This window comes from Hyperolius riggenbachi, chromosome 3, assembly GCF_040937935.1.
Source record: "Hyperolius riggenbachi isolate aHypRig1 chromosome 3, aHypRig1.pri, whole genome shotgun sequence".
NCBI lineage: Eukaryota > Metazoa > Chordata > Amphibia > Anura > Hyperoliidae > Hyperolius > Hyperolius riggenbachi.
In genome coordinates, this window is record NC_090648.1 from 431,762,054 (window position 1) to 431,789,646 (window position 27,593).

A 27,593-nucleotide genomic window follows, 5' to 3' on the forward strand; every position below is an offset into this window, starting at 1 on the left:
TTTCTGATTACAACTTGGTTGCGTCCACACTGCCTCTAATTTTCCAAAAGGTGCACAACAGTATTGGGTCACAGGACATTTTCAATTGTCTTCTGCTCAATGTGCTGGCCTTCTCTTCAATAGCAGGATCTGAAAAGAGAAGAAAAAAGAAACAATCCAGACCCCCCCCACCCCAACACATGCAAAACATAACCACTAACAAATATGCAATCATACGAACAAAGATCTAGATATGAACTCGACAGGGATCTATGTGTTGACATAAACACAGTACTTTACCCTAATAGAAGAATATTCAAGAAGAAAAAATTCCAACAGTACAATCCTATTTTTATATCTGCAACAATCATCTCCATTCATTCCTACCTTTCACTACAAATCATCACTCACACACACACACTCCCACTAAAATTCACTTACACACATCAGATGTTTTTGTGAAAACCAAATGCTTGTACCTAAAGAAATACAAAAACGCACATTACCCCAATAGAAGAATTTTCTGATTACAACTTGGTTGCGTCCTCACTGCCTCTAATTTTCCAAAAGGCACACAACGGTATTGGGTTACAGGGTGTTTCAATTTTGTTCTGCTCAACCTGCTGGCCTTCTTTTCAATGGCAGGATCTGAAAAGAGAAGGGGAAAAAAAAAAAACAATCCAGACCCCCCACCCCTAACACATGCAAAACATATTGCAAAAAGGGTGTGTGCATCAAACACCAAGTGAACCCATATATACCTGGCTTTGCAGATAAGGCCTAATTAGCTTATTCATGAGACACAGCTCAAGCAAATCTGCATTCGCTTTCGCATGCCAGGATATGCAGGGTTTTGCCAACTAACTCATCGCTAAATGTTTGCCCTGCCGGGGATTACTTTGCGCAGCATTTAGCACTTATCCAGGATCGCCACGTGGAGGCCCCCCCCAGGATCCCAGGAAAAGGGGGGCCAACAGGGCACTCCAACCACTTCACTGCTCAGACACTCTGTAGCGCCCCCTGGGGGGGAGGTTGAGAAGTGCGGGTCGGCCCGCCCAAGCGTTGCCACCGCCAGGGAGGGCCGCCCGCACCCACCTCCCAAAGGATAGGACCTACCTTATTTCATATTGCGTCCAAGTGCATTATTATGCCAGGCCAAATGTGCACAACTTGGGAGCACGACAGGGGGGGAGTGAAGCATAGGTCACCCCAAGCCTGGTAAAGCTCAAGGGTGACTCTACAGCTCAACACCCCAATGGGGAAACAGGCTGCAGACAGCCCATGTAAAGAGGGTCATCCACCACCTGCTTCCGGAAGAAAGGAACTGAAAACGTATTGCAAAAAAGGGTGCACATGCAAAACATAACATAACCACTAACAAATATGCAATCATATGCACAAAGATCTAGCTATAAACACGACAGACATCCATGTATTGACATAAACACAGTACTTTACCCCAATAGAAGATTTTTCAAGAAGAAAAAAAATCCAACAATACAATCCTATTTTCAAATCTCCTACAATCATCTCCATTCATCCCTACCTTTCACTACAAATCATCACTCACACACACACACACTCACACTAAAATTCACATACGCACATCAAATATTTTTGTGAAATCTAAACGCTTGTACCTAGAGAAATACAAAAATGTACATTACCCCAATAGAAGAATTTTCTGATTACAACTTGATTGCTTCCACTCTGCCACTAATTTTCCAAAAGGCGCACAACTGTATTGGGTCACAGGCCGTTTTCAAGTGTCTTCTGCTCAATGTGCTGGCCTTCTCTTCAATAGCAGGATCTGAAAAGAGAAGAAAAAAGAAACAATCCAGACCCCCCACCCCAACACATGCAAAACATAACCACTAACAAATTTGCAATCATACGAACAAAGATCTAGATATGAACACAACAGGCATCTATGTGTTGACATAAACACAGTACTTTACCCCCATAGAAGAATATTCAAGAAGAAAAAATCCAACAGTACAATCCTATTTTGAAATCTCATACAACCATCTTCATTCATTCCTACCTTTCACTACAAATCCTCACTCACACACACACTCCCACTAAAATTCCCTTACGCACATCAGATATTTTTATGAAAACTAAACGCTTGTACATAGAGAAATACAAAAACACACATTACCCCAATAGAAGAATTTTCTGATTACAACTTGGTGGCTTCCACTCTGCCACTAATTTTCCAAAAGGTGCAGAACAGTATTGGTTCACAGGGCGTTTTCAACTCTCTTCAGCTCAATGTCCTGGCCTTCTTTTCAATGACAGGATCTGAAAAGATATGAAAAAAGAAACAATCCAGACCCCCCCCCCCCCCACCCCAACACATGCAAAACATAACCACTAACAAGACACAGGCAACTATGTATTGAGATAAGCACAGTATTTTACCCCAATAGAAGAATTTTCAAGAAGAAAAAAAATCCAACAATACATTTCTATTTTTATTTTTACTACAATTATCTCCATTCATTCCTACCTTTCACTACAAGTTATCACTCACACATACACACTCCTACTAAAATTCCCTTACGCACATCAGATTATTTTTGTAAACAGTAAACGCTTGTACATAGAGACATACAAACACGTACATTACCCCAGTAGAAGAATTTTCTGATTACAACTTGGTTGCGTCCACACTGCCTCTAATTTTCCAAAAGGTGCACAACAGTAGTGGGTCACAGGACATTTTCAATTGTCTTCTGCTCAATGTGCTGGCCTTCTCTTCAATAGCAGGATCTGAAAAGAGAAGAAAAAAGAAACAATCCAGACCCCCCCACCCCAACACATGCAAAACATAACCACTAACAAATATGCAATCATACAAACAAAGATCTAGATATGAACTCGACAGGGATCTATGTGTTGACATAAACACAGTACTTTACCCTAATAGAAGAATATTCAAGACGAAAAAATTCCAACAGTACAATCCTATTTTTATATCTGCAACAATCATCTCCATTCATTCCTACCTTTCACTACAAATCATCACTCACACACACACACACACACTCCCACTAAAATTCACTTACGCACATCAGATGTTTTTGTGAAAACGAAATGCTTGTACCTAAAGAAATACAAAAACGCACATTACCCCAAAAGAAGAATTTTCTGATTACAACTTGGTTGCGTCCTCACTGCCTCTAATTTTCCAAAAGGCACACAACGGTATTGGGTTACAGGGTGTTTCAATTTTGTTCTGCTCAACCTGCTGGCCTTCTTTTCAATGGCAGGATCTGAAAAGAGAAGGGGAAAAAAAAAAAACAATCCAGACCCCCCACCCCTAACACATGCAAAACATATTGCAAAAAGGGTGTGTGCATCAAACACCAAGTGAACCCATATATACCTGGCTTTGCAGATAAGGCCTAATTAGCTTATTCATGAGACACTGCTCAAGCAAATCTGCATTCGCTTTCGCATGCCAGGATATGCAGGGTTTTGCCAACTAACTCATCGCTAAATGTTTGCCCTGCCGGGGATTACTTTGCGCAGCATTTAGCACTTATCCAGGATCGCCACGTGGAGGCCCCCCCAGGATTCCAGGAAAAGGGGGGCCAACAGGGCACTCCAAGCAGTTCACTGCTCAGACACTCTGTAGCGCCCCCTGGGGGGGAGGTTGAGAAGTGCGGGTCGGCCCGCCCAAGCGTTGCCACCACCAGGGAGGGCCGCCCGCACCCACCTCCCAAAGGATAGGACCTACCTTATTTCATATTGCGTCCAAGTGCATTATTATGCCAGGCCAAATGTGCACAACTTGGGAGCACGACAGGGGGGGAGTGAAGCATAGGTCACCCCAAGCCTGGTAAAGCTCAAGGGTGACTCTACAGCTCAACACCCCAATGGGGAAACAGGCTGCAGACAGCCCATGTAAAGAGGGTCATCCACCACCTGCTTCCGGAAGAAAGGAACTGAAAACGTATTGCAAAAAAGGGTGCACATGCAAAACATAACATAACCACTAACAAATATGCAATCATATGAACAAAGATCTAGCTATAAACACGACAGACATCCATGTATTGACATAAACACAGTACTTTACCCCAATAGAAGATTTTTCAAGAAGAAAAAAAATCCAACAATACAATCCTATTTTCAAATCTCCTACAATCATCTCCATTCATCCCTACCTTTCACTACAAATCATCACTCACACACACACACACTCACACTAAAATTCACATACGCACATCAAATATTTTTGTGAAATCTAAACGCTTGTACCTAGAGAAATACAAAAATGTACATTACCCCAATAGAAGAATTTTCTGATTACAACTTGATTGCTTCCACTCTGCCACTAATTTTCCAAAAGGCGCACAACTGTATTGGGTCACAGGCCGTTTTCAAGTGTCTTCTGCTCAATGTGCTGGCCTTCTCTTCAATAGCAGGATCTGAAAAGAGAAGAAAAAAGAAACAATCCAGACCCCCCACCCCAACACATGCAAAACATAACCACTAACAAATTTGCAATCATACGAACAAAGATCTAGATATGAACACAACAGGCATCTATGTGTTGACATAAACACAGTACTTTACCCCCATAGAAGAATATTCAAGAAGAAAAAATCCAACAGTACAATCCTATTTTGAAATCTCATACAACCATCTTCATTCATTCCTACCTTTCACTACAAATCCTCACTCACACACACACTCACACTAAAATTCCCTTACGCACATCAGATATTTTTATGAAAACTAAACGCTTGTACATAGAGAAATACAAAAACACACATTACCCCAATAGAAGAATTTTCTGATTACAACTTGGTGGCTTCCACTCTGCCACTAATTTTCCAAAAGGTGCAGAACAGTATTGGTTCACAGGGCGTTTTCAACTCTCTTCAGCTCAATGTCCTGGCCTTCTTTTCAATGGCAGGATCTGAAAAGATATGAAAAAAGAAACAATCCAGACCCCCCCCCCCCCCCCCACCCCAACACATGCAAAACATAACCACTAACAAGACACAGGCAACTATGTATTGACATAAGCACAGTATTTTACCCCAATAGAAGAATTTTCAAGAAGAAAAAAAATCCAACAATACATTTCTATTTTTATTTTTACTACAATTATCTCCATTCATTCCTACCTTTCACTACAAGTTATCACTCACACATACACACTGCTACTAAAATTCCCTTACGCACATCAGATTATTTTTGTAAACAGTAAACGCTTGTACATAGAGACATACAAACACGTACATTACCCCAGTAGAAGAATTTTCTGATTACAACTTGGTTGCGTCCACACTGCCTCTAATTTTCCAAAAGGTGCACAACAGTATTGGGTCACAGGACATTTTCAATTGTCTTCTGCTCAATGTGCTGGCCTTCTCTTCAATAGCAGGATCTGAAAAGAGAAGAAAAAAGAAACAATCCAGACCCCCCCACCCCAACACATGCAAAACATAACCACTAACAAATATGCAATCATACGAACAAAGATCTAGATATGAACTCGACAGGGATCTATGTGTTGACATAAACACAGTACTTTACCCTAATAGAAGAATATTCAAGAAGAAAAAATTCCAACAGTACAATCCTATTTTTATATCTGCAACAATCATCTCCATTCATTCCTACCTTTCACTACAAATCATCACTCACACACACACACTCCCACTAAAATTCACTTACGCACATCAGATGTTTTTGTGAAAACCAAATGCTTGTACCTAAAGAAATACAAAAACGCACATTACCCCAATAGAAGTATTTTCTGATTACAACTTGGTTGCGTCCTCACTGCCTCTAATTTTCCAAAAGGCACACAACGGTATTGGGTTACAGGGTGTTTCAATTTTGTTCTGCTCAACCTGCTGGCCTTCTTTTCAATGGCAGGATCTGAAAAGAGAAGGGGAAAAAAAAAACAATCCAGACCCCCCACCCCTAACACATGCAAAACATATTGCAAAAAGGGTGTGTGCATCAAACACCAAGTGAACCCATATATACCTGGCTTTGCAGATAAGGCCTAATTAGCTTATTCATAAGACACTGCTCAAGCAAATCTGCATTCGCTTTCGCATGCCAGGATATGCAGGGTTTTGCCAACTAACTCATCGCTAAATGTTTGCCCTGCCGGGGATTACTTTGTGCAGCATTTAGCAATTATCCAGGATCGCCACGTGGAGGCCCCCCCAGGATCCCAGGAAAAGGGGGGCCAACAGGGCACTCCAAGCACTTCACTGCTCAGACACTCTGTAGCGCCCCCTGGGGGGGAGGTTGAGGAGTGCGGGTCGGCCCGCCCAAGCGTTGCCACTGCCAGGGAGGGCCGCTAGCACCCACCTCCCAAAGGATAGGACCTACCTTATTTCATATTGCGTCCAAGTGCATTATTATGCCAGGCCAAATGTGCACAACTTGGGAGCACGACAGGGGGGGAGTGAAGCATAGGTCACCCCAAGCCTGGTAAAGCTCAAGGGTGACTCTACAGCTCAACACCCCAATGGGGAAACAGGCTGCAGACAGCCCATGTAAAGAGGGTCATCCACCACCTGCTTCCGGAAGAAAGGAACTGAAAACGTATTGCAAAAAAGGGTGCACATGCAAAACATAACATAACCACTAACAAATATGCAATCATATGAACAAAGATCTAGCTATAAACACGACAGACATCCATGTATTGACATAAACACAGTACTTTACCCCAATAGAAGATTTTTCAAGAAGAAAAAAAATCCAACAATACAATCCTATTTTCAAATCTCCTACAATCATCTCCATTCATCCCTACCTTTCACTACAAATCATCACTCACACACACACACACTCACACTAAAATTCACATATGCACATCAAATATTTTTGTGAAATCTAAACGCTTGTACCTAGAGAAATACAAAAATGTACATTACCCCAATAGAAGAATTTTCTGATTACAACTTGATTGCTTCCACTCTGCCACTAATTTTCCAAAAGGCGCACAACTGTATTGGGTCACAGGCCGTTTTCAAGTGTCTTCTGCTCAATGTGCTGGCCTTCTCTTCAATAGCAGGATCTGAAAAGAGAAGAAAAAAGAAACAATCCAGACCCCCCACCCCAACACATGCAAAACATAACCACTAACAAATTTGCAATCATACGAACAAAGATCTAGATATGAACACAACAGGCATCTATGTGTTGACATAAACACAGTACTTTACCCCCATAGAAGAATATTCAAGAAGAAAAAATCCAACAGTACAATCCTATTTTGAAATCTCCTACAACCATCTTCATTCATTCCTACCTTTCACTACAAATCCTCACTCACACACACACTCCCACTAAAATTCCCTTACGCACATCAGATATTTTTATGAAAACTAAACGCTTGTACATAGAGAAATACAAAAACACACATTACCCCAATAGAAGAATTGTCTGATTACAACTTGGTGGCTTCCACTCTGCCACTAATTTTCCAAAAGGTGCAGAACAGTATTGGTTCACAGGGCGTTTTCAACTCTCTTCAGCTCAATGTCCTGGCCTTCTTTTCAATGGCAGGATCTGAAAAGATAAGAAAAAAGAAACAATCCAGACCCCCCCACCCCAACACATGCAAAACATAACCACTAACAAGACACAGGCAACTATGTATTGACATAAGCACAGTATTTTACCCCAATAGAAGAATTTTCAAGAAGAAAAAAAATCCAACAATACATTTCTATTTTTATTTTTACTACAATTATCTCCATTCATTCCTACCTTTCACTACAAATCATCACTCACACATACACACTCCTACTAAAATTCCCTTACGCACATCAGATTATTCTTGTAAACAGTAAACGCTTGTACATAGAGACATACAAACACGTACATTACCCCAGTAGAAGAATTTTCTGATTACAACTTGGTTGCGTCCACACTGCCTCTAATTTTCCAAAAGGCGCACAACAGTATTGGGTCACAGGACATTCTCAATTGTCTTCTGCTCAATGTGCTGGCCTTCTCTTCAATAGCAGGATCTGAAAAGAGAAGAAAAAAAGAAACAATCCAGACCCCCCCGCCCTAACACATGCAAAACATAACCACTAACAAATATGCAATCATACGAACAAAGATCTAGATATGAACTCGACAGGGATCTATGAGTTGACATAAACACAGTACTTTACCCTAATAGAAGAATATTCAAGAAGAAAAAATTCCAACAGTACAATCCTATTTTTATATCTGCAACAATCATCTCCATTCATTCCTACCTTTCACTACAAATCATCACTCACACACACACACACACACTCCCACTAAAATTCACTTACGCACATCAGATGTTTTTCTGAAAACGAAATGCTTGTACCTAGAGAAATACAAAAACGCACATTACCCCAATAGAAGAATTTTCTGATTACAACTTGGTTGTGTCCTCACTGCCTCTAATTTTCCAAAAGGCACACAACGGTATTGGGTTACAGGGTGTTTCAATTTTCTTTTGCTCAACCTGCTGGCCTTATTTTCAATGGCAGGATCTGAAAAGAGAAGGGAAAAAAAACAACAATCCAGACCCCCCACCCCTAACACATGCAAAACATATTGCAAAAAGGGTGTGTGCATCAAACACCAAGTGAACCCATATATATCTGGCTTTGCAGATAAGGCCTAATTAGCTTATTCATGAGACACTGCTCAAGCAAATCTGCATTCGCTTTCGCATGCCAGGATATGCAGGGTTTTGCCAACTAACTCATCGCAAAATTTTTCCCTGCCAGGTATTACTTTGCGCAGCATTTAGCACTTATCCAGGATCGCCACGTGGAGGCCCCCCCAGGATCCCAGGAAAAGGGGGGCCAACAGGGCACTCCAAGCACTTCAATGCTCAGACACTCTGTAGCGCCCCCTGGGGGGGAGGTTGAGAAGTGCGGGTCGGCCCGCCCAAGCGTTGCCACCACCAGGGAGGGCCGCCCGCACCCACCTCCCAAAGTATAGGACCTACCTTATTTCGTATTGCGTCCAAGTGCATTATTATGCCAGGCCAAATGTGCACAACTTGGGAGCACGACAGGGGGGGAGTGAAGCATAGGTCACCCCAAGCCTGGTAAAGCTCAAGGGTGACTCTACAGCTCAACACCCCAATGTGGAAACAGGCTGCAGACAGCCCATGTAAAGAGGGTCATCCGACACCTGCTTCCGGAAGAAAGGAACTGAAAACGTATTGCAAAAAAAGGGTGCACATGCAAAACATAACATAACCACTAACAAATATGCAATCATATGAACAAAGATCTAGCTATAAACACGACAGACATCCATGTATTGACATAAACACAGTACTTTACCCCAATAGAAGATTTTTCAAGAAGAAAAAAATCCAACAATACAATCCTATTTTCAAATCTCCTACAATCATCTCCATTCATCCCTACCTTTCACTACAAATCATCACTCACACACACACACACTCACATTAAAATTCACATACGCACATCAAATATTTTTGTGAAATCTAAACGCTTGTACCTAGAGAAATACAAAAATGTACATTACCCCAATAGAAGAATTTTCTGATTACAACTTGATTGCTTCCACTCTGCCACTAATTTTCCAAAAGGCGCACAACGGTATTGGGTCACAGGCCGTTTTCAAGTGTCTTCTGCTCAATGTGCTGGCCTTCTCTTCAATAGCAGGATCTGAAAAGAGAAGAAAAAAGAAACAATCCAGACCCCCCACCCCAACACATGCAAAACATAACCACTAACAAATTTGCAATCATACGAACAAAGATCTAGATATGAACACAACAGGCATCTATGTGTTGACATAAACACAGTACTTTACCCCCATAGAAGAATATTCAAGAAGAAAAAATCCAACAGTACAATCCTATTTTGAAATCTCCTACAACCATCTTCATTCATTCCTACCTTTCACTACAAATCCTCACTCACACACACACTCCCACTAAAATTCCCTTACGCACATCAGATATTTTTATGAAAACTAAACGCTTGTACATAGAGAAATACAAAAACACACATTACCCCAATAGAAGAATTTTCTGATTACAACTTGGTGGCTTCCACTCTGCCACTAATTTTCCAAAAGGTGCAGAACAGTATTGGTTCACAGGGCGTTTTCAACTCTCTTCAGCTCAATGTCCTGGCCTTCTTTTCAATGGCAGGATCTAAAAAGATATGAAAAAAGAAACAATCCAGACCCTCCCCCCACCCCAACACATTCAAAACATAACCACTAACAAGACACAGGCAACTATGTATTGACATAAGCACAGTATTTTACCCCAATAGAAGAATTTTCAAGAAGAAAAAAAATCCAACAATACATTTCTATTTTTATTTTTACTACAATTATCTCCATTCATTCCTACCTTTCACTACAAGTTATCACTCACACATACACACTCCTACTAAAATTCCCTTACGCACATCAGATTATTTTTGTAAACAGTAAACGCTTGTACATAGAGACATACAAACACGTACATTACCCCAGTAGAAGAATTTTCTGATTACAACTTGGTTGCGTCCACACTGCCTCTAATTTTCCAAAAGGTGCACAACAGTATTGGGTCACAGGACATTTTCAATTGTCTTCTGCTCAATGTGCTGGCCTTCTCTTCAATAGCAGGATCTGAAAAGAGAAGAAAAAAGAAACAATCCAGACCCCCCCCACCCCAACACATGCAAAACATAACCACTAACAAATATGCAATCATACGAACAAAGATCTAGATATGAACTCGACAGGGATCTATGTGTTGACATAAACACAGTACTTTACCCTAATAGAAGAATATTCAAGAAGAAAAAATTCCAACAGTACAATCCTATTTTTATATCTGCAACAATCATCTCCATTCATTCCTACCTTTCACTACAAATCATCACTCACACACACACACACTCCCACTAAATTTCACTTACGCACATCAGATGTTTTTGTGAAAACGAAATGCTTGTACCTAAAGAAATACAAAAACGCACATTACCCCAATAGAAGAATTTTCTGATTACAACTTGGTTGCGTCCTCACTGCCTCTAATTTTCCAAAAGGCACACAACGGTATTGGGTTACAGGGTGTTTCAATTTTGTTCTGCTCAACCTGCTGGCCTTCTTTTCAATGGCAGGATCTGAAAAGAGAAGGGGAAAAAAAAAAAAACAATATAGACCCCCCACCCCTAACACATGCAAAACATATTGCAAAAAGGGTGTGTGCATCAAACACCAAGTGAACCCATGTATACCTGGCTTTGCAGATAAGGCCTAATTAGCTTATTCATGAGACACTGCTCAAGCAAATCTGCATTCGCTTTCGCATGCCAGGATATGCAGGGTTTTGCCAACTAACTCATCCCTAAATGTTTGCCCTGCCGGGGATTACTTTGCGCAGCATTTAGCACTTATCCAGGATCGCCACGTGGAGGCCCCCCCAGGATCCCAGGAAAAGGGGGGCCAACAGGGCACTCCAAGCACTTCACTGCTCAGACACTCTGTAGCGCCCCCTGGGGGGGAGGTTGAGAAGTGCGGGTCGGCCCGCCCAAGCGTTGCCACTGCCAGGGAGGGCCGCCCGCACCCACCTCCCAAAGGATAGGACCTACCTTATTTCATATTGCGTCCAAGTGCATTATTATGCCAGGCCAAATGTGCACAACTTGGGAGCACGACAGGGGGGGAGTGAAGCATAGGTCACCCCAAGCCTGGTAAAGCTCAAGGGTGACTCTACAGCTCAACACCCCAATGGGGAAACAGGCTGCAGACAGCCCATGTAAAGAGGGTCATCCACCACCTGCTTCCGGAAGAAAGGAACTGAAAACGTATTGCAAAAAAGGGTGCACATGCAAAACATAACATAACCACTAACAAATATGCAATCATATGAACAAAGATCTAGCTATAAACACGACAGACATCCATGTATTGACATAAACACAGTACTTTACCCCAATAGAAGATTTTTCAAGAAGAAAAAAAATCCAACAATACAATCCTATTTTCAAATCTCCTACAATCATCTCCATTCATCCCTACCTTTCACTACAAATCATCACTCACACACACACACACTTACACTAAAATTCACATACGCACATCAAATATTTTTGTGAAATCTAAACGCTTGTACCTAGAGAAATACAAAAATGTACATTACCCCAATAGAAGAATTTTCTGATTACAACTTCATTGCTTCCACTCTGCCACTAATTTTCCAAAAGGCGCACAACGGTATTGGGTCACAGGCCGTTTTCAAGTGTCTTCTGCTCAATGTGCTGGCCTTCTCTTCAATAGCAGGATCTGAAAAGAGAAGAAAAAAGAAACAATCCAGACCCCCCACCCCAACACATGCAAAACATAAGCACTAACAAATTTGCAATCATACGAACAAAGATCTAGATATGAACACAACAGGCATCTATGTGTTGACATAAACACAGTACTTTACCCCCATAGAAGAATATTCAAGAAGAAAAAATCCAACAGTACAACCCTATTTTGAAATCTCATACAACCATCTTCATTCATTCCTACCTTTCAGTACAAATCCTCACTCACACACACACTCACACTAAAATTCCCTTACGCACATCAGATATTTTTATGAAAACTAAACGCTTGTACATAGAGAAATACAAAAACACACATTACCCCAATAGAAGAATTTTCTGATTACAACTTGGTGGCTTCCACTCTGCCACTAATTTTCCAAAAGGTGCAGAACAGTATTGGTTCACAGGGCGTTTTCAACTCTCTTCAGTTCAATGTCCTGGCCTTCTTTTCAATGGCAGGATCTGAAAAGATAAGAAAAAAGAAACAATCCAGACCCCCCCCCCCCCCCCAACACATGCAAAACATAACCACTAACAAGACACAGGCAACTATGTATTGACATAAGCACAGTATTTTACCCCAATAGAAGAACTTTCAAGAAGAAAAAAAATCCAACAATACATTTCTATTTTTATTTTTACTACAATTATCTCCATTCATTCCTACCTTTCACTACAAATCATCACTCACACATACACACTCCTACTAAAATTCCCTTACGCACATCAGATTATTTTTGTAAACAGTAAACGCTTGTACATAGAGACATACAAACACGTACATTACCCCAGTAGAAGAATTTTCTGATTACAACTTGGTTGCGTCCACACTGCCTCTAATTTTCCAAAAGGCGCACAACAGTATTGGGTCACAGGACATTTTCAATTGTCTTCTGCTCAATGTGCTGGCCTTCTCTTCAATAGCAGGATCTGAAAAGAGAAGAAAAAAGAAACAATCCAGACCCCCCCCCCCCCCCCCCCCCACCCTAACACATGCAAAACATAACCACTAACAAATATGCAATCATACGAACAAAGATCTAGTTATGAACTCGACAGGGATCTATGTGTTGACATAAACACAGTACTTTACCCTAATAGAAGAATATTCAAGAAGAAAAAATTCGAACAGTACAATCCTATTTTTATATCTGCAACAATCATCTCCATTCATTCCTACCTGTCACTACAAATCATCACTCACACACACACACTCCCACTAAAATTCACTTACGCACATCAGATGTTTTTTTGAAAGCGAAATACTTGTACCTAGAGAAATACAAAAACGCACATTACCCCAATAGAAGAATTTTCTGATTACAACTTGGTTGTGTCCTCACTGCCTCTAATTTTCCAAAAGGCACACAAGGGTAATTGGGTTACTGGGTGTTTAAATTTTCTTCTGCTCAACCTGCTGGCCTTCTTTTCAATGGCAGGATCTGAAAAGAGAAGGGAAAAAACAACAACAATCCAGACCCCCCACCCCTAACACATGCAAAACATATTGCAAAAAGGGTGTGTGCATCAAACACCAAGTGAACCCATATATACCTGGCTTTGCAGATAAGGCCTAATTAGCTTATTCATGAGACACTGCTCAACAGGGGCGTCGCTAGCCCTGTTTTAGGGGGGCACGTGCCCCCAATCTTTCCTGGGGTGCCACGGATCTCCCGGCCGCCGCTGCCCCCTCTGTCAGCGGCTCCCTCCAGCCGCCGCCGCCGCGTCTCAGACCTCAGGATCAGGCGGCGAGCCGGCGACCAATCGTGCGGGCGCTAGGACCCAGCGCCCGCACTGATATGCGGAAGTGACATCACTTCCGCATATCGAGCGGGTGCGTCCAGCGCCCGCTCGTACATCTGGTCGGGTCGCCGCTGATCCTGAGGTCTGCTGAGAGGTAGGGGGGGGAGCGGCGGCGGCTAGAGAGGGGGCCTCCCTGTCACTCACTCACTCACTCACTAAAGGGGCTCCCTGGCACTCACTCACTCCCTAAAGGGGCTCCCTGTCTCTCACTCACTCCCTAAAGGGGCTCCCTGGCACTCACTCACTCACTCCCTAAAGGGGCTCCCTGTCACTCACTCACTCCCTAAAGGGGCTCCCTGTCACTCACTCACTCCCTAAAGGGGCTCCCTGTCACTCACTCACTCCCTAAAGGGGCTCCCTGGCACTCACTCACTAAAGGGGCTCCCTGGCACTCACTCACTCCCCAAAGGGGCTCCCTGGCACTCACTCACTCCCTAAAGGGGCTCCCTGTCACTCACTCACTCCCTAAAGGGGCTCCCTGTCACTCACTCACTCCCTAAAGGGGCTACCTGTCACTCACTCACTCCCTAAAGGGGCTACCTGTCACTCACTCACTCCCTAAAGGGGCTACCTGTCACTCACTCACTCCCTAAAGGGGCTATCTGTCACTCACTCACTCCCTAAAGGGGCTCCCTGTCACTCACTCACTCCCTAAAGGGGCTCCCTGTCACTCACTCACTCCCTAAAGGGGCTCCCTGTCACTCACTCACTCCCTAAAGGGGCTCCCTGGCACGCACTCACTCCCTAAAGGGGCTCCCTGTCACTCACTCACTCCCTAAAGGGGCTCCCTGTCACTCACTCACTCACTCCCTAAAGGGGCTCCCTGTCACTCACTCACTCCCTAAAGGGGCTCCCTGTCACTCACTCACTCCCTAAAGGGGCTCCCTGGCACGCACTCACTCCCTAAAGGGGCTCCCTGGCACTCACTCACTCCCTAAAGGGGCTCCCTGGCACTCACTCACTCCCTAAAGGGGCTCCCTGTCACTCACTCACTCCCTAAAGGGGCTCCCTGTCACTCACTCACTCCCTAAAGGGGCTCCCTGTCACTCACTCACTCCCTAAAGGGGCTCCCTGGCACTCACTCACTCCCTAAAGGGGCTCCCCTGGCACTCACTCACTCCCTAAAGGGGCTCCCCTGGCACTCACTCACTCCCTAAAGGGGCTCCCCTGGCACTCACTCACTCCCTAAAGGGGCTCCCCTGGCACGCACCCACTCCCTAAAGGGGCTCCCTGGCACGCACCCACTCCCTAAAGGGGCTCCCTGGCACGCACCCACTCCCTAAAGGGGCTCCCTGGCACGCACCCACTCCCTAAAGGGGCTCCCTGTCACTCACTCCCTCCCTAAAGGGGCTCCCTGGCACTCACTCACTCCCTAAAGGGGCTCCCCTGGCACTCACTCACTCCCTAAAGGGGCTCCCCTGGCACTCACTCACTCCCTAAAGGGGCTCCCCTGGCACTCACTCACTCCCTAAAGGGGCTCCCCTGGCACGCACCCACTCCCTAAAGGGGCTCCCTGGCACGCACCCACTCCCTAAAGGGGCTCCCTGGCACGCACTCACTAAAGGGGCTCCCTGGCACGCACTCACTCACTAAAGGGGCTCCCTGGCACGCACTCACTCACTAAAGGGGCTCCCTGGCACGCACTCACTCACTAAAGGGGCTCCCTGGCACTCACTCACTCCCTAAAGGGCCTCCCTGTCACTCACTCACTCCCTAAAGGGCCTCCCTGTCACTCACTCACTGCCTAAAGGGGCTCCCTGTCACTCACTCACTGCCTAAAGGGGCTCCCCGTCACTCACTCACTGCCTAAAGGGGCTCCCTGTCACTCACTCACTGCCTAAAGGGGCTCCCTGTCACTCACTCACTGCCTAAAGGGGCTTCCTGTCACTCACTCACTGCCTAAAGGGGCTTCCTGTCACTCACTCACTGCCTAAAGGGGCTCCCTGGCACTCACTCACTGCCTAAAGGGGCTTCCTGGCACTCACTCACTGCCTAAAGGGGCTTCCTGGCACTCACTCACTGCCTAAAGGGGCTTCCTGGCACTCACTCACTGCCTAAAGGGGCTCCCTGGCACTCACTCACTACCTAAAGGTGCTCCCTGTCACTCACTATCGGGGTCCCTGTCACTCACTACCTAACTGGAGGCGCCTGTCACTCACTAGCTAACCTGGGGGTCCCTGTCACTCACTACCTAACTTGGGGGGGCTACCATATTAAGGGGGCATTCTGCCTATTTATGTGAAATGCTGTCTATTTATGTGCCTCATGACTGCTGAATGTGTCTTGTTGGGAGCCTTATGATTTGTTGGGGGCCTCATGATTGCTGAATTTGTCTTGTTGGGGGCCTCATGATTTGTTGGGGGCCTCATGATTGCTGAATTTGTCTTGTTGGGGGCCTCATGATTGCTGAATTTGTCTTGTTGGGGGCCTCATGATTTGTTGGAGGCCTCATGATTGCTGAATTTGTCTTGTTGGGGGCCTCCTGATTTGTTGGGGGCCTCATGATTGCTGAATATGTCTTGTTGGGGGTCACATGATTGCTAACTGCGAGACTATGGGAAAAGCTGAATCCTTATCATATGAGACAATAGCATTAAACCTACTTTTTTAGCGTTTTAAAACAGAAAATAAAACTGGGAGGTTCTAAAAAATTGAATACATTTTTCAGGAGTAGGATGGATGAAATTGTTTATCTTCACAGTTTATTTTCAACTTGGATTTTCCATAATGTTCATGTATGAGTTAAAACGTTTGTACAGTATTTAGTTTAAATTGCTGTTGCCACTTTGCGATAGATACCGGTAAGTGACTTTTGGGTTGCAGTTTGGGCACTCGGCCTCCAAAAGGTTCGCCACCACTGTCCTAATCTGATGTCCCACCATTGCTAGGTTCATGTAAATTTGTCTCCACCCGTTACCACACCTATATTCTGGTCCATGGCCCACCCATTTTTTGGTGCGGCGCGATAAGCACGCCACACAACGTGATCGTCATATTTTTGGCACGCTAGCTGCAGTGTGCTGAATTCTGCTGCCTACAGTATGTACAGTATACGCTGTTCTCTAGTGCTTGCACTGTGTGCTGATTTACCTCCAGTGTGTACAGTGTAAGGTGTTACTCTGTGCCTTTATTGATTGTAAACCAGCTGTATTGTATGCTGATCCCTGCTACTTTCAGTATGTACAGTATTAGCTGTAAAGCCTTGTACACACATACAATTTTGATTAGCCAATTTTAGCTCTGTTCATAAAATTCATTGTCTGTTGGCCCACTTACTGCACGGGGGTGGGAAATTGGGGGTCAGTGATTGACCAATCAAAATTGTATGTGCGTATACATCTTTGATCTATGCCTATACTGATTGTAAATGATCGAAATAAAGGACAGGGGGCTCCGTCCAATATTTCGATGGGCAGGCCCGTTATCCGTAGCTTACACCGCTGCTAAGTTCATGTACATTTGGCCCCACCCATGGCCACGCCCACTCACCGCATGGCCATGCCCATTTTTTGCCGCGGCGCGCATGTACCTCCCCTCCTGGTGCCCACAGGTGCCACTGATCTCCAGGGACCCTAGAAACGCCCCTGCTGCTCAAGCAAATCTGCATTCGCTTTCACATGCCAGGATATGCAGGGTTTTGCCAAGTAACTCATCGCAAAATTTTTGCCCTGCGGGGGATTCGTTTGCGCAGCATTTAGCACTTATCCAGGATCGCCACGTGGAGGCCCCCCCAGGATCCCAGGAAAAGGGGGGGCCAACAGGGCACTCCAAGCACTTCACTGCTCAGACACTCTGTAGCGCCCCCTGGGGGGGAGGTTGAGAAGTGCGGGTCGGCCCGCCCAAGCGTTGCCATCGCCAGGGAGGGCCGCCCGCACCCACCACCCAAAGGATAGGACCTACCTTATTTCGTATTGTGTCCAAGTGCATTATTATGCCAGGCCAAATGTGCACAACTTGGGAGCACGACAGGGGGGGAGTGAAGCATAGGTCACCCCAAGCCTGGTAAAGCTCAAGGGTGACTCTACAGCTCAACACCCCAATTTGGAAACAGGCTGCAGACAGCCCATGTAAAGAGGGTCATCCACCACCTGCTTCCGGAAGAAAGGAACTGAAAACGTATTGCAAAAAAGGGTGCACATGCAAAACATAACATAACCACTAACAAATATGCAATCATATGAACAAAGATCTAGCTATAAACACAACAGACATCCATGTATTGACATAAACACAGTACTTTACCCCAATAGAAGATTTTTCAAGAAGAAAAAAAATCCAACAATACAATCCTATTTTCAAATCTCCTACAATCATCTCCATTCATCCCTACCTTTCACTACAAATCATCACTCAAACACACACACACACTCACACTAAAATTCACATACGCACATCAAATATTTTTGTGAAATCTAAACGCTTGTACCTAGAGAAATACAAAAATGTACATTACCCCAATAGAAGAATTTTCTGATTACAACTTGATTGCTTCCACTCTGCCACTAATTTTCCAAAAGGCGCACAACTGTATTGGGTCACAGGCCGTTTTCAAGTGTCTTCTGCTCAATGTGCTGGCCTTCTCTTCAATAGCAGGATCTGAAAAGAGAAGAAAAAAGAAACAATCCAGATCTCCCACCCCAACACATGCAAAACATAACCACTAACAAATTTGCAATAATACGAACAAAGATCTAGATATGAACACAACAGGCATCTATGTGTTGACATAAACACAGTACTTTACCCCCATAGAAGAATATTCAAGAAGAAAAAAAATCCTACAATCACACTATGATCCTATTTTTATTTCTATTACAATCATCTCCATTCATTTCTACCTTTCACTTTAAACCATTACTCACACACACACACTCCAGGCCCAGTTGTATTCCCAACTCAGGCAGATCTGCCTTCACAGCTATCCACCAAATCCCCAAATTACATTGGATGAAAAAGAGCAATTGGGGCGGGACTTCAGGTCAGCTTTCAAGACGACAAAAACACTGAGAATCAGTAACAGGACATAACAGGCCTTCATCTCACCCGAGCAGAATACGATCCATTACAAGGAGAAGTATGGATCAAGTACAGCGAGGAGAGAGAGCTAACATCTTCCAACATGGCCGACTTCCTGGCTGTGACATCATGTTTTTGCCCGGCCCGACCTGTGTGAAGCCTCGCCCCCAACTGCGTGAAGCCCCACCCCCAAATCACCATGAAGCCCCACCCCCAAATCACACGCGAAGCCCCGCCCCCACGGACATATAAACAAATAGAGCACATGTCTACAAATATGGCTGGCAGGCTGACTGCCTGGCTCGGGTGCAGCAGTGATGAAAGATACAATCCATTACAAGGAGAGGCATGGATCAAACAAAGTGAGCTGCTGAGGGGCTAGAGCTGACATCTTGCAAGATGGGCGACTTCCTCACTGCGGTGCAGCTGTGACATCATGAGTTGGCCACGCCCCCAAGGCCTGCATGAAGCCTGCCCTCAAACTGTCACTCAAAGCCCCACCCCCAAACAACCACAAAGCTCCGCCCCACGGGCATATAAAGCAAAATGGTGAAAATCTGCCAAAATGGATGACTGCCTGGCTGGGGTTCAGCTGTGACATCATGCTTTGGCTCCGCCATCATACTGTCACTCAAAGCTGTGCCCCCTAACCACCATTAAGCTCCGCCCCCACGGGCATATGACGCAAACTTGAGAACATCTGCCAATATGGCTGACTGCCTGCCTGGGGTGCAGCTGTGACATCAGATACCAATGGAGACAAGTCAGGGATGGTTCACACTTGGCGCTTTTTCAGCGCTTTTGTGGTCGCCGACAATCACCTAAGTGCTGCTACTAATGTGTCTTGCCTGTGAATCGAGATCGGAGGGCAAGCGGCGGTGAATTCGCCGAATGTGAACCGGCCTTAACAACATTTCAGTTATGCTCAAGCCTACATCTATGCTGAGGGTTTTGTTTTCCCCTTTACTTTTAACCAGGATAGGATCGCAATACACCTGCGTGTGCCACAGGGAAGGGGGAGGAGACACACAACACGTACATGTGACCACACATGCGCAATTACGCGGCCACTTTCAACCTCCTATGGACAGTCAAGAAGGGGTTAATTTCGTTGTAAAATATTTGTTTTTCGTTTTTTCACTTATACTCTATTTTACATGCATTGATGAGTATAAAGGGGCCTGTTAACGGTACAAATTTTTCATCAGACGCAATCTTTTGATGTATTTTGTAGTAATTGAAAGTAATAGGAAGGTAATCATCTATTGTTCCCATAAACAGGTTAATTAGGGCATTTTCTCTCTCTCTGAACCATTACATTTTCTGATCCAATCGACCATAGAATCGATTTTCACCACATACTTTTTTTATATATACAATTCAATTGTAATAATTGCATTGAAAGATTGCATCTGTTGAAAAAATTGTACTGTTAATGGGCACCTTTAAGCATGGGATGGTCTCAAAGCAAATGGGGAAAGCAGACAAAGGGCCTTTTACCACTACGTAACACAATCACAAGCGTAATCATGCTGCGTAATGATCGCGGTACCTTGCCGTGATTTCCTTGCGATCCGTCGGATATTTGAGCACAATAACAGTGAAAATCACGCAGGCTGGTGATTGCTATTTGGGAGAAAGAGAATAGCGCTAGTGGAAAACCAGCACTGCCATTTACATGTTACTTGCGGTGCTGCTACAATCAGCTAAACAGCAATTGGGGGCGGGGCTTCAGGTCAGTTTTCAAAACAACAAAAACACAGCAAATCAGTAACAGGACATAACAGGCCTTCATCTCACCCGAGCAGAATAAGATCTATTACAAGAAGAGAGGCATGGATCAAGCACAGCGTGCTGGAGAGGAGAGAGAGCTAACATCAGCTAACATCTTCCAAAATGGCTGACTGCCTGGCTGGGGTGCAACTGTGACATCATGCTTTGGCCCCGCTTCCAACCACGTGAAGCTCCGCCCCCAAATCGCGCGCCAAGCCCCGCCCCCACGGGCATATAAACAAAGAGAGCATGTCTGCCAATATGGCTGGAAGGCTGACTGCCTGGCTGGGGTGCAGCAGTGATGAAAAATAAGATCCATTACAAGGAGAGGCATGGATCAAACACAGTGAGCTGCAGAGAGGCTAGAGCTGACATCTTGCAAGATGGGCGACTTCCTGACTGGGGTGCAGCTGTGACATCATGAGATGGCCACGCCCCCAAGGCCTGCATGAAGCCTGCCCTCAAACTGTCACTCAAAGCCCCACCACCAAACAACCACAAAGCTCCGCCCCCACGGGCATATAAAGCAAAATGGTGAACATCTGCCCAAATGAATGACTGCCTGGCTGGGGTTCAGCTGTGACATCATGCTTTGGCTCCGCCATCATACTGTCACTCAAAGCTGTGCCCCCTAACCACCATTAAGCTCCGCCCCCACGGGCATATGACGCAAACTTGAGAACATCTGCCAATATGGCTGACTGCCTGTCTGGGGTGCAGCTGTGACATCAGATACCAATGGAGACAAGTCAGGGCTGGTTCACACTTGGCGCTTTTTCAGCGCTTTCCTGATCGCCGGCGATCAGCTAAGTGCTTCTGCTAATGTGTCCCTATGTAAACATTCACACTGAAGCGTTTGCGATTTCGATCAATCGCAAATGGAGTGATTGCGCTGTGATTCTCGTTCTATTGATCGGAAATCACAAGCGCAAATCACAGTGAATCGCTAGGTTTTGCCCGTGAATCGAGATCGCGGGACAAGCGGAGGTGAATCGACGAATGTGAACCGGCCTTAACAACATATGCTCAAGCCTACATCTATGCTGAGGGTTTTTTTTTTACCCTTTACTTTTAACCACTTTCTGCCAAACTGACATTTTAAAACACTTTCTTTTTTTTTACTTTTTTTTTGCACTTTTCAGAGCAAAACTGTCATTTTAAAATGATCTGTTTTGCAGGAGATAGGATCGCAATACACCCATGGGTGCCACAGGGAAGGGGGAGGGGACACACAACACGTATACGTGAACACTAGAGATGGCCCGAACCATTCACCGGGCGAATCTCTCTGGGCCCTGTACTACTTCCGGGTCGCTATGACCCGGAAAAGTACGCCTGCGCTGGCCCGACAGTGCGCGTCCTAGATCACGCTCCTGTTGCCGGGCACTTTCTGCGCATGAGCGTGACGTCGCGCACATGCGCAGAAAGTGCCCGGCAACAGGAGCGAGATCTAGGACGCGCACTGCCGGGCCAGTGCAGGCGTACTACTTCGGGTCATAGCGACCCGGAAGTAGTACAGGGCCCAGAGATGGTGAGATGTTCGCCGGCGAACGGTTCGTTAACCGTTCGGGCCATCTTTAGTGAACACGCATGCGCAATAATGCGGCCACTTTCCACCTCCTATGGACAGTCAAGAAGGGGTTAACTTAGTTGTAAAATATTTGTTTTTCAACTTATACTTTAATATTTTACATGCATTGATGAGTTTAAAGGGGCCTGTTAACGGTACATTTTTTTCATCAGATGCAATCTTTTGATGCATTTTGTTGCAATCGAAAGTACTAGGAAGGTAATCATTTATTGTTCCTATAAACAGGTTAATTAGGGCATTTTCTCTCTCGGAACCATTACATTTTCTGATCCAATTGACCATAGAATCGATTCTCACCACATACTTTTTTTTAATATACAATTCAATTGTAAAAATTGCATGAAAAGATTGCATCTGTTGAAAAAATTGTACTGTTAGTGGGCACCTTTAAGCATGGGATGGTCTCATAGCAAATGGGGAAAGCAGACAAAGGGCCCTTTACCACTACGTAACACAATCACAAGCGCAATCCTGCTGTGCAAGGATCGCAGTACATTGCGGTCACTTCCTTGGGATCCCTTGAATATTCGAGCACAATAACAGTGAAAATCACGCAGGCTGGTGATTGTTATTTGGGAGAAAGAGAATAGCGCTAGTGGAAAACCAGCACTGCCATTTACATGTTACTTGCAGTGCTGCTACAATCAGCTAAAGAGCAATTGGGGGCGGGGCTTCAGGTCAGTTTTCAAAACAACAAAAACACAGCAAATCAGTAACAGGACATAACAGGCCTTCATCTCACCCGAGCAGAATAAGATCTATTACAAGAAGAGAGGCATGGATCAAGCACAGCGCTGCAGAGGAGAGAGAGATAACATCAGCTAACATCTTCCAAGACAGCCGACATCCTGGCTGGGGTGCAACTCTGACGTCATGCTTTGGCCCCGCCTCCAACCACGTGAAGCCCCGCCCCCAAATCGCGCGCCAAGCCCCGCCCCCACGGGCATATAAACAAAGAGAGCACATGTCTGCCAATATGGCTGGAAGGCTGACTGCCTGGCTGGGGTGCAGCAGTGATGAAAGATAAGATCCATTACAAGGAGAGGCATGGATCAAACACAGTGAGCTGCAGAGAGGCTAGAGCTGACATCTTGCAAGATGGGCGACTTCCTGACTGGGGTGCAGCTGTGACATCATGAGTTGGCCACGCCCCCAAGGCCTGCATGAAGCCTGTCCTCAAACTGTCACTCAAAGCCCCACCACCAAACAACCACAAAGCTCCGCCCCACGAGCATATAAAGCAAAATCGTGAACATCTGCCAAAATGAATGACTGCCTGGCTGGGGTTCAGCTGTGACATCATGCTTTGGCTTCGCCACCATACTGTCACTCAAAGCTGTGCCCCCTAACCACCATTAAGCTCCGCCCCCACGGGCATATGACGCAAACTTGAGAACATCTGCCAATATGGCTGACTGCCTGCCTGGGGTGCAGCTGTGACATCAGATACCAATGGAGACAAGTCAGGGCTGGTTCACACTTGGCGCTTTTTCAGCGCTTTTCTGATCGCCGGCGATCAGTTAAGTGCTGCTACTAAGGTTTCCCTATGTAAACATTCACACTGAAGCGTTTGCGATATCGATCAATCGCAAATGGAGTGATTGCGCTGTGATTCTCGTTCTATTGTTCGGAAATCACAAGCGCAAATTGCGCAGAATCACTATATTTTGCCCGTGAATCGAGATCGCGGGACAAGCGGAGGTGAATTGCCAAATGTGAACCGGCCTTAAAGAGAGTCTGAAGCGAGAATAGATCTCGCTTCAGACCTCATACATAGCAGGGGCACTTGTGCCCCTGCTAAAACGCCGCTATCCCGCGGCTTAACGAGGGTCCCTGTCCCTCCAAATCCCCTCCGTGCGGCAGGGTAGCGCTTCCGCATTGGGGCAGGGCTAACCGCCGCAGCCGTGCCTCATGCGCGTCTATCAGACGCGTATCTCCGCCTCTCCCCCGCCCCTCTCAGTCTTCCTTCACTGAGAGGGGCGGGGGAGAGGCGGCGATGCGCGTCTGATAAACGCGCTGTGAGGCAGGGCTGCGGCCGTTAGCCCTGCCTCCAGCAGCAGCAAAATCTACGACCAAGTTGGTCGTAGATTTTGCAGGGGGTGGGTTGGGGGGGTCAGGGACCCTCGTTTAGCCGCGGAATAACGGCGTTTTAGCAGGGGCACACATGCGCCTGCTATATATGAGACAAGAAGCGAGATTTAGTCTCGCTTCAGTGTCTCTTTAAGAACATTTCAGTTATGCTCAAGCCTACATCTATGCTGAGGTTTTTTTTTCCCCTTTACTTAACCACTTTCTGCAAAACTGACATTTTAAAACCTTTTTTTTTTCTTTTTTTGCACTTTTCAGAGCAAAACTGTCATTTTAAAATGATCTGTTTTTCAGGATATAGGATCACAATACACCTGCAGGTGCCACAGGGAAGGGGAGGGGACACACAACACGTATATGTGAACACTAGAGATGGCACGAACCGTTCACTGGGCGAATCTCTCTGGGCCCTGTACTACTTCCGGGTCGCTATGACCCGGAGTAGTACGCCTGCGCTTGCCCGGAGGTGCGCATCCTAGATCGCGCTCCTGTTGCCAGGCACTCTCTGCGCATGAGCGTGACCTCACTCATGACGTCACGCACATACGCAGAAAGTCCCCGGCAACAGGAGCGAGATCTAGGACGCGCACTGCAGGGCCAGCGCAGGCGTACTACTCCGGGTCATAGCGACCCGGAAGTAGTACAGGGCCCAGAGATGGTGAGATGTTCGCCGGCGAACGGTTCGGGAACGGTTCGGGCCATCTTTTGTGAACACGCATGCGCAATTATGCGGCCATTTTCCACCTCCTATGGACAGTCAAGAAGGGGTTAACTTAGTTGTAAAATATTTGTTTTTCAACTTATACTTGAATATTTTACATGCATTGATGAGTTTAAAGGGGCCTGTTAACGGTACATTTTTTTCATCTGACGCAATCTTTTGATGCATTTTGTTGCAATCGAAAGTAATAGGAAGGTAATCATTTATTGTTCCTATAAACAGGTTAATTAGGGCATTTTCTCTCTCGGAACCATTACATTTTCTGATCCAATCGACCATAGAATCGATTTTCACCACATACTTTTTTTTAATATACAATTCAATTGTAAAAATTGCATGAAAAGATCGCATCTGTTGAAAAAATTGTACTGTTAATGGGCACCCCAGAAGCCCTCCCATAGAACTGGCTCCTAACCGCATCTATTTACATCAAGACATTCTATAGCGGCCACACGGGGGAGCTCCACACACAAGTGCAATGGACATTTTACAGTACCGGCCACAAGAGGGAGCTCCGCACTCAATGTTGCCGGCTTACATACGGGCTCCTGGATCCTGGCTGCTCAGTGTGATGCCTCCAGAGAGCGGACTTTCTTCCTCCTCACTCAGCTGTGCAGAGCGGAGACTCCTCCACCTCCTCCGACTGGCAATCGCTCGAGCGTGCTGTGCACGCGGAGGTCTTTGTTCGGTCCCGCTGCTGCTGTAGATGCCTCGCGCTGGTGACGTAGAGTTGTGCATCGCGCTCTCCTGGCTATATGTAATGTATACAATAACATTGCGTACTACAGTATACTGTAATCGATGCTATATACTAGGCATAGCGCCATACAGTATATTGCCTGTCTGTGTAAATGGGAAGCAAAGCTTTTTATTTGTTTCTGCAATTAGGTGTACAATACTTTTATGCTGTTACTGGGGACTTCTTATTCTGCTGGTCTATCCTTACACTGATAACACAGTCCACTTCAGCTTATAGGAGGGCTATCTAACTCTGAGCTCACCTCCATCTCTACTGGGCTTTTATTTACCCCAGGGCCGGATTTACCATAAGGCACTGTAGGCACGTGCCTATAGGCGCCTTATTGGTTAGAGGCGGCTCCCCGAATGTCCCCATATGTACAGGGAAAGTGCGGAGAGCAATGTGACTCATCCCTGCCCCAGTCCATTCACTCTCCCGCACGCTCGCTTTCACATCCGCCTGCCCGCTCTCCCGCACGCTCAGTGTCATCGGGTCCCCCTTGAAAGCCACATGGGAGTGCGATGTGACTCATCCCTGGCCCGCTCGCTCACCAGCCCACTCTGCGTGCGATGGGGTCTTAGTAGCTGCAGCTGCCCGAATGTCCACCGCGGTAGCTGAGGTGCACTTCACTTGGCAGTTGGCACTCCAGTGCCCTGCAGAGCGTGTGTGGGCATGGGGAGGTAGAGAGCACGCTGGCCGGCGGCCGCTTGTGCAAAGAATTACCTGCTGACGCCTGCCGGGAATAATAGGCATGGAGAGGGGGGAAGCCCACGCTGGCCGTTTGGGTAATAGCTTCTTTGCTGCCGGGAGCCATCTGTGTGGGGGAGCTGCTGCCTTCATCCTGGGCTCGGCAGGCTACATCCATCCTTTTGGAGCTGCAGCCCCAGCCGGAAAGAAAGTTTGCGACAGGACACCTGGAACACAAGTTTGTGGCAAAGTATGTTTCTCCTTGCTATCTGCTTGAATGGGTGTGTATGTTTGTGTGCGTGTGTGTGTGTGTGTGTGTATATGTCTGTGTGTGCATGTCTGTGTGTGCATGTCTGTGTGTGCATGTGTATGCATGTCTGTGTGTGTGTGTGCATGTTTTTTTCTGTGTATCTGCATGTATGTGTGTCTGTGTGCGTGTGTGTCTGTGTGTGTGTGTCTGTGTGTGCATGCATGTGTTTTTCTGTGTGTGTGGGCATGTGTGTCTGCCTGTTTGAGTGCATGTGTTTTTGTGTGTGTCTGTATGTGTGTGTCTTTTCTGTGTGCATGTGTGTCTGTGTGTGTGCATGTGTTTTTCTGTGTGCATGTGTGTCTGCATGTGTTTTTCTGTGTGTGTGTGTGTCTGTGTGTGTGCATTTGTTTTTCTGTGTGTGTGCGCATGTGTGTCTGCCTGTGTGCGTGCATGTGTTTTTCTGTGTGTCTGTATGTGTGTGAGTGTGCATGTGTGTCTGTGTGCGTGCCTGTGTTTTTTTGTGTGTGTGCATGTGTGCCTGGCCGCATTCTGTAGGCCAGGGGCTACTTTGTGCCCTAATAGAGAAAGGGGGGCTGAAGGAGGTAGGC

The 27,593-nt window shown here is 45.8% G+C and overlaps 1 protein-coding gene across 1 annotated transcript in view; it reads right to left on the reverse strand.

Moving 5' to 3' along the window:
* The window catches only part of LOC137562381 (tubby-related protein 3-like), a 118,851-nt gene extending 91,938 nt beyond the window's left edge, over positions 1 to 26,913 (reverse strand). The window contains exons 1-2 of the mRNA XM_068273720.1: positions 26,772 to 26,913; positions 13,704 to 13,759 (exon numbers count right to left, since the gene is read on the reverse strand). Of these exons, the coding sequence (XP_068129821.1) occupies positions 13,704 to 13,759; positions 26,772 to 26,913 (198 nt within the window). The remainder of the gene's footprint in view (positions 1 to 13,703; positions 13,760 to 26,771) is intronic.
* Between the last annotated feature and the right edge of the window lie 680 nt (positions 26,914 to 27,593).